This window comes from Eleginops maclovinus, chromosome 2 (genome assembly GCF_036324505.1).
Source record: "Eleginops maclovinus isolate JMC-PN-2008 ecotype Puerto Natales chromosome 2, JC_Emac_rtc_rv5, whole genome shotgun sequence".
NCBI classification, from domain to species: domain Eukaryota; kingdom Metazoa; phylum Chordata; class Actinopteri; order Perciformes; family Eleginopidae; genus Eleginops; species Eleginops maclovinus.
In genome coordinates, this window is record NC_086350.1 from 28,514,969 (window position 1) to 28,522,934 (window position 7,966).

General features: G+C 45.4%; 2 protein-coding genes across 3 annotated transcripts; both read left to right on the forward strand.

Annotated features, from left to right (window-relative positions):
• Positions 1 to 855: 855 nt before the first annotated feature.
• Positions 856 to 3,459, forward strand: LOC134859892 (uncharacterized protein K02A2.6-like). The gene has a single exon (XM_063876662.1). It carries the CDS (start codon positions 856 to 858, stop codon positions 3,457 to 3,459), a length of 2,604 nt encoding a protein of 867 aa, XP_063732732.1.
• A 696-nt stretch (positions 3,460 to 4,155) lies between these two features.
• LOC134858940 (uncharacterized) lies at positions 4,156 to 7,673 on the forward strand. 2 transcript variants are annotated; one of them, XM_063875193.1, is made up of 5 exons: positions 4,156 to 5,254; positions 6,004 to 6,063; positions 6,196 to 6,582; positions 6,881 to 7,024; positions 7,114 to 7,673. In XM_063875193.1, exons 1-5 carry the CDS (start codon positions 4,586 to 4,588, stop codon positions 7,375 to 7,377), a joined length of 1,524 nt encoding a protein of 507 aa, XP_063731263.1. In that variant the 5' UTR covers positions 4,156 to 4,585; the 3' UTR covers positions 7,378 to 7,673. The 2 variants fall into 2 exon arrangements, with proteins under 2 accessions (XP_063731263.1, XP_063731255.1); XM_063875185.1 differs by having other exon boundaries at positions 6,004 to 6,582.
• The last annotated feature ends 293 nt before the right edge of the window (positions 7,674 to 7,966 follow it).

The window sequence follows — 7,966 nt, forward strand, 5'->3', positions numbered from 1 at the left end:
ATCTCTGCAGTTTATAAGTTATCTGAGCACTGTCAATATGGCCCGCTGCAAGATGAAATGATCAGAGACAGACTAGTGGTAGGAATAAGGCATCACACCCTGTCTGAAAAGCTGCAAATGGACAGTGAATTAACACTGGAAAAGGCTGTTACTAAAATTAGGCAACATGAAGAAATTAAAAAACAGCAACCAACAGTGAGAGAAACAAAACCTACAGAACAAAGAGAGGCCAATGTGGACTTTCTGAAATTCAAGAAAAAGTCAAACACAGAGTACCAGACAGGGAAGACGTCCTACGGAAAGGGACAAAAGGATTTCCAGAAAGGACAGAAAAACTGTGGACGATGTGGAAAAGGACCACCACACTCTCTAAATAACTGTGCTGCAAGGGATGCTGAATGCCGAAAGTGTCAGAAGAGAGGACATTTTGCAGCTGTTTGTAAATCAGAGAGAGTAGGGGCAGTTTTCGAGGCAGAAGAAGAGGATACTCTTTTCCTGGGAGCAGTGTCCACAGGAAAGAAATCTGAAACATGGAAAAAAACACTAAGAGTGAATGGTCAAGACATTACCTTCAAGCTGGATACAGGGGCGGACGCAACAGTCATCCCAGGTAATGCCTACTCAGAAAAATGGCACGGCCCACTCACCAAAGCATCCATACCATTGTGTAGACCCAGCAATGAACCTCTAAAGGTGAGAGGTCAGTTTCATGGTGTCATGAAATATAAAGAGAGAACAACAACACAACCAGTGTATGTAGTACAAAAGCTAGCTACTCCTCTACTGGGTCTGCCAGCAATCTCAGATCTAAAACTACTGCATTTAGTCAACAGTGTAATAGAGCTAGAGGCTGACATGAAGAAACAATACCCCAAAGTCTTCACAGGACTGGGCTGCCTTACAGGGGAGTACAGAATCAAGTTGAAGCAAGACGTCAAGCCCTTCGCATTATCACTGCCACGACGTGTACCTCTACCGCTGCATGACAAAGTCAAAGAGGAGCTCCAAAGAATGGAAAAAATGGGTGTGATTGTGCCCATTGAAGAGCCTACAGACTGGTGTGCAGGCATGGTGGTGGCACCAAAGCCCAAGGGAAAAATCAGAATCTGCTCTGATATGACCCATCTGAATGAGTATGTTTGCAGAGAAAGACTCATCTTGCCGGCCGTTGACGAAACCCTGGCCAAGCTTGCAGGTGCAACGGTCTTTACTAAGCTAGATGCTACAGCCGGATTCTGGCAGGTACCCCTACATCAAAAATCAGTCCCGCTGACCACATTTATCACCCCGTTCGGGCGATACTGCTACAAGAGACTCCCATTCGGGATTTCATCCGCACCTGAGCATTTTCAAAAGAGGCTCACACAGATGCTGACAGGGTTAGAGGGGACTGTATGCCATGCTGATGACATTCTCGTGTTTGGAACAACACGTGAACAACATGACCACAGGCTGCACAGAGTGTTAGGGCGGCTCCAGGAAGAGGGCCTGACTCTCAATAACGACAAGTGTCAGTTTGCGGTCAACAAGGTCATGTTCCTGGGCCACATCGTCAGTGCAGGAGGCATTGAAGCAGATCCAGGAAAAATTAAGGCAATCACAGAGATGCCCACGCCAAAAGACGCTGCAGACGTGAAAAGGTTTGTTGGCATGGTCAACTACGTGGGGAAATTCTCTCCACGGATATCAGAGCTCACACAACCGCTAAGAGAACTGCTCAAAACAGACACAGACTGGGTGTGGGGGAGTGCACAGCAGAGAGCCTTTGACGAGCTGCGTAAGGAACTGAGCTCACCAACAGTACTGGCACAGTACTGCCTACACAGAGAGACAATAGTTGCAGCAGACGCTTCGTCCTTTGGGCTGGGTGGAGTATTGTCTCAGAAGCAGCTGTCTGGAGAATGGAGGCCAGTTGCCTTCATATCACGCAGCATGACAATCACGGAGCGTAGATACGCCCAGATAGAGAAGGAAGCGCTTGCACTGACCTGGGCGTGTGAACGGTTTCAGTCTTACCTGATAGGGATGGAGTTTTTGATACAAACTGACCACAAACCTCTCATTTCACTGCTAGGCAGTAGAGCACTAGATGACTTGCCACCTCGCATTCTGAGGTTCAGGCTGCGGCTGCTTCGCTTCACGTACAAAATTGAACATGTGCCGGGGAAGAAATTGATCACAGCGGATGCATTGTCCAGGGCACCGATTCAAGCCCCGCCTACACCAGAGGACGAGCAGCTGGAAGAGGATGTGTGTGTCTCCATCAACCTAATAATGGAGCACTTCCCAGCGTCAGAGCAGAGGTTGGTGCAGATCAAGACAGCACAAGATTCAGATGATGTCTGCAAAAGGCTGAAAGGAATGGTGCAAACAGGTTGGCCTCAGAACAGAAAAGCTCTTCCACCACAACTGCAGCTGTACTGGCAGTATCAACAGGACCTGCTCGTTGTAGACGGACTACTGATGAAAGGCGAAAGACTCGTCATCCCAGTCACAATGCAAGAGGACATGATTAACAAAATACATGAAGGTCACCAAGGCATGACAAAGTGCGTTGCCAGAGCGCAGCAGTCAATGTGGTGGCCAGGTCTGACCAAACAGATCAAACAGAGAGTGGAAAACTGTGCAACCTGTGCACGAGAGGCTCACAACGCGCCAGAGCCACTGCTGACCACTACGTTGCCGGAGAGGCCATGGCAGCGTGTGGCAGTGGATCTTTTCCAGTGGGACAATGCCATGTACCTTGTGGTTATTGACTACTATTCGCGCTACACAGAAGTGGCTAACCTTACCTCCACCACCACAGCCCACGTGACAGGAAAGCTGAAGTCTATCTTTGCCCGTCATGGAGTCCCGGAGACTGTCATCTCGGACAATGGCCCCCAGTTCTCTGCAGCGGAGTTTGCAGCCTTCGCCAGGGACTATGACTTCACGCACACAACCAGCAGCCCCCGCTACCCTCAAAGTAACGGAGAAGCTGAGAGGGCAGTGAGGACGGTGAAATCTCTCCTGAAAAAGGGGGAAGATCCACACAAGGCTCTCATGGCCTACAGGGCCACTCCTTTGACACACGGCTCATCCCCTGCACAGCTGCTAATGGGCCGCAACATCAGGACACCCCTGCCGGTCAGTCAAGAGAAACTACAACCTGGATGGCCTGACCTCCAGGATTTCAGAAAGAAGGACCAGGACTTAAAAGAACAACAGGCCTCCTGGTTCAACAAACGACACAACACAAAGACAAGACAAGAGCTCAGACCAGGACAAAAGGTCTGGGTGAAGAACACAAAAGAAACAGGGACTGTCAGTGGTTCAGCTCAGACACCTAGGTCTTACAACATAGACCTGCCCTCAGGAACTCTCAGGCGGAACAGATCTCACATCCGGGTCATTCCAGAGACTACCAGAGAGACTAGATTGGGCCGGACCATAAGACCACCAAACAGGCTGAATTTGTAGACTAGCTAGAAAGCTGTGGTTTGGTTCACAGGGCAGAATAAACCCTGCACAGCTTGGGGACCCGGGTAGTCCACGCCGACCCCTAGAGAAGAAAGAGTTATGTTTTGAAAAAAAAAAAAAGGAAGAAAGAATTTCTTAATGGAAAATTATTATGTGTTCTACTATATGTTTAATGTTAACAGGAGATGTTATGCACTACTGAAAAGAAGAAAAAAAAAACAGGAAAGGAAAAGTAATGCTGGGGACTTGAATGTTTAATGGTTTAATATGTCAATATGTTATACTGGTCAAGTTTATCTACAGGTACAGTAAAAACAAAAGAAGTTCTTTTAAGAATCTGACAAGTAACTAAAGGGGGGAGATGTAGCGAGAGCAGATGTGTACCTGTTGTATAGGGAACATATTAGGAGACGGACATACAGGAAGTATGCAGGTTAAGTTGTAATACAGTTAATAAAGTGAACTGGACTACTAGTTGGCTCCTGTCTGGAACTATATATATTCGACATGTACAGAACATGTTACAATTTGTACTTCTACAAGAATTAGTAGGCTACGTAGTGAAATGGTTTATTTGTGTGTCTGTTTAAATTGTGTTTATTGTTGTTATTTCCTATTTTATTGTGTTTTAGCCTACAGACAAAGTTATTAATAATTTTAATAGTCAGTGGCGGCTGGCCAATAGAGGGCCAGGGTGTCCGCGGGGTCTTAAAAAGTCTAAAAAAGTCTAAAATTACACATTTTCAATTTAAGGCCTAAAAAAGTCTAAAATATAGAGATATTTCGCAGTGTAAGTCTAAAATTGGGTTTGAGTAATTTAAGACCTACGTTTCAATGCAAAATATCGACAAAGGATTATTTTTTTTGTTTGTTTTGTTTTTACGTCCTTTTCCACGCCGTTCTGTTTTTTTCTTTTTCTGTTATGGTGGCAGTTATGGTCCGTGTAGTTCTACATGACATGTGCTGTTAGTGGAACGTACAATAATAAAACTACAGATGTGAAACGGAAATGTACTGTCGTCACAGGATGCAGCAGCAAGTATTTTGATTCTCTGTGTGCGAGCAAGGCGGGAATAGTTACAAAGTAGGATAACGTCCGAATGGCAGGAGAAAGTTAAAAAAAAGGATGGGTAAATGTAAATTCAACGACAATTGGCTCTCAATAGGGCAATTTGCAGACTGGCTGAAACGCGTTCCCGCTGATGACAGTGAGGCATACTGCACGTTTTGCAAAAGAACTCTTAAACTCGGGACCCTGGGCATCAAGGCACTGGAGTCTCACACAAAATCCAGCAAACACCAGGAGTCGGCAAATGCAGCACGCAATTCCCATGGAATTGCCCAGTTCTGTTCAGTAGCAAGCAGCACGTCGTCAATAAATAATACGGGTAATATTCGTGATCTATTGGGCTCCACTGATACAATGAAGGCAGAAGTTCTGTGGGCGCTTAACACAGTGGCTAAACACCAGTCATGCAGATCCAATGACGGCATCGGAGAGCTTTTCCAAGCGATGTTCCCCGACTCCACAGTTGCCAAAACATTCCAATGCGGGAGAGACAAGACGTCGTACATACTCCGATTTGGAGTGGCAGAGTTCGTCAAAAAAGAGCTTATCTCAAAGGTGACCGGGCCCTTCGTCATTATGTTTGACGAAAGTCTTAACCACGCAACAAAGAGGAAGCAACTGGACCTTCACGTAAGGTACTGGGATGACGGCCAGGTACAGTCCCGGTACCTGGGCTCACAATTTATGGGCCATGCCACAGCAAACGACTTGCTGAAGGAGATCAAAGTAAGTGCTTTTTTTGTATTATTTTTATCCACTGATTGGTCGTAAAAATGTCACTCTTGATTAAAATTAATAGAAGTACTTTTGGCCAATCGCTGCGTTTCTTACATCTGGAGTAACATCTTGTTACGGGGTAGCCAGCTGTCACACCGGGTTTATCGTAACGCAACATTGCCCCCAGCACCGGTTGTTGCATAACAACAACATGGCCCCAGATGTCGGTTGCTGCGTAGCGCAGCATAGTTGATTTGTCATTGTTGGGGATGTATGTTATTCGTCGGTCTCTGCAGTACGGCAGGGATCATACAACTTCCGTGTTGCGGTAGTTTTATGATCCCAAAAGTAATGCAAAGACCGACCAACGATTTCATCTCCTGTTATGAAAAGGGGCTCCATTTAAAATCGGAAGGTGTGTGGCTGCGCGTCTGATCCGCATATACAGTTGTCTCTGTCACCATGTCCAAACGTTTCTTAGTGAAAATATTTTGATCATTGGGAGATTTGGTTTATTCATTTTCTGAAGTAGTGCTCTGCAATTGCTGTGTGAGAGAATGAATGAGGACATCTGTGTATTAAATTGCCTTCTCTTAATCATAATTTGTACATGCCTCCTTTTCATTGGCCAACCTTTACATTCTGCTCCCATAACTTATTTGTATGCTAGCTGCACATAACTATTGCCTGTGTGTGTGATTTTGTTGTTTAAATATATGCTAATTTAATTGACTGGTTGATTTGTTTCCTTCCCTTAGGAATGTGCGGGCCACCTGGACCTCAGCAAGCTGATTTCGATCTCAATGGATGGTCCAAATGTAAATTTTAAGTTCTTTGAGCTGTTCCAGGCGGAATATGCTGACCTGTACGCTGGTTCTCAGCTCATATCTGTTGGTAGCTGCGGGTTACACACCGTACACCATGCCTTTAAAACAGGCTTCTCGTGGCAGGTGGACAAGATCCTCAGGGCCTTGCACACATTGTTGCATAATGTTCCCGCAAGACGAGAGGACTACGAGAAGACCACCAGGTCTACCCGCTTCCCGTTGGCATGGTGTGGGCACCGATGGCTGGTAAACCTGCCTGTCGTGATACGAGCGTTGGATATCTGGTCATCTATGCTGGTGTACACCAATGCTGTGAGGAGAAAGGAGCTTCCAAATCCTGGCACTGGAAGCTTTGCTGTAATCGAAGAAGCCCAGAAAGATCCCCTGACTCTACCTAAGCTGCAGTTTTTCAGGAGCATCGCCCAGCTATTTGATCCGTTTTTAAGGAAGTACCAGACTGAGGAGCCGGTGATGCCTTACCTAGGTAAAGATCTGGCAGAGTTGATCAAGGTAATGCCTTTTCTAATGAGCAGAACATTATTTAGGAAACTGTCATGAAATGGATGTATGGATTTTATGATTGCATTATATTGATTTTGAGAGTTTTGGTGTGGTTATGATGCCAGCCCACCGACCCACCCCATTACACCGCCAGCTCAAAAGTAAAGCATTATGTAGGCCTGTAATTAAACAAATACAGTTGTGAACAAAGACACATTCACAGCAAATCTACAACAGTCAAAATGGTACACAGTATTTTGCAAAGTAATTATGTAATTGAAATGTTTCTTTTGTTATCGTCCAACAGAGTCTGATGCGTCGTTTCGTGAAACGAGAGGTTCTGCAGGACATCACCACAGCCCAGCTTACCAAACTGGACATAGGTGACAAGAATATCTTGATGCCGGTGCACTGTGTTGATATTGGCTTGGGTGCTGAGGAGGCCCTCAAGGTACTAATAGCTTAATGTCAAAGATTATCAGGGGGAAGCCCATGTGTACAGCATTTTTGCTTACATTCCTTTCGCATTTCTCTGTACAGAACAGCAAAAGTTCAGACCTCAGGATTCTTGAATTTAAAAGGGACTGCATGCAAGGACTCTCAAGCATGGTGAAGAAAGTACAGGAGAAGAGTCCTCTTAAGTACAGTACCGTTAGGCAGATGGATTGTCTAGACCCCACAGTGATGAGCAGTGATCCAGACGGCTGCAAGGCAAAGATGAAGGGACTTGTGCAGACATTTCTGCTCAACAGGCAGCTGGCAGGAGGAGTTTGTGCTGGTACTAGGAGTTCTAGAAAGGGCTGAGGAAAATTATGCGTGCCACTTTCAGATAATCTTGTATATTATATTTAGCATCTGCATTTAGCAACTGATCAGTATTTATTGTATGTCAAAATATGATCACAATATATTTGAGTGTAGATCTCTTAAGTTAGGTTACTCCAGCAAATCATTTCCATGCACCCGTTTTGTGTGGTTTAAAGACTGTACCCCCACAGAGCTGTAAGGAAAGCCACAATGGTGATGACTAAATGGAAGCCATAAGTAAATTTATTTTTACATCTTTTTGTCTCAGGGGACACCATTCTCCAACAGTTCGATGCTGCATTGTCTGTGAAGTGCAGGCATGAAGATTTCATCTCCTTCAAGCCAATGCAAAAGAGGCTAGATGTCTTCCTTCATGGCTTCATCGGCAAGGCATACCCAGATCTTTGGGCGTTTCGCAAGACCCTTTTACTGCTTTCTCATGGTCAGGCGTCTGTAGAGAGAGGCTTCTCAGTGAACAAAGAGATCGAGACGGAGAATATGCAAGAAGAAACATTGGTCGCACACAGGCTTGTTTACGACTACGTTGCAATACATGGGGGCGTTACCAAGGTTCCACTTACACCTG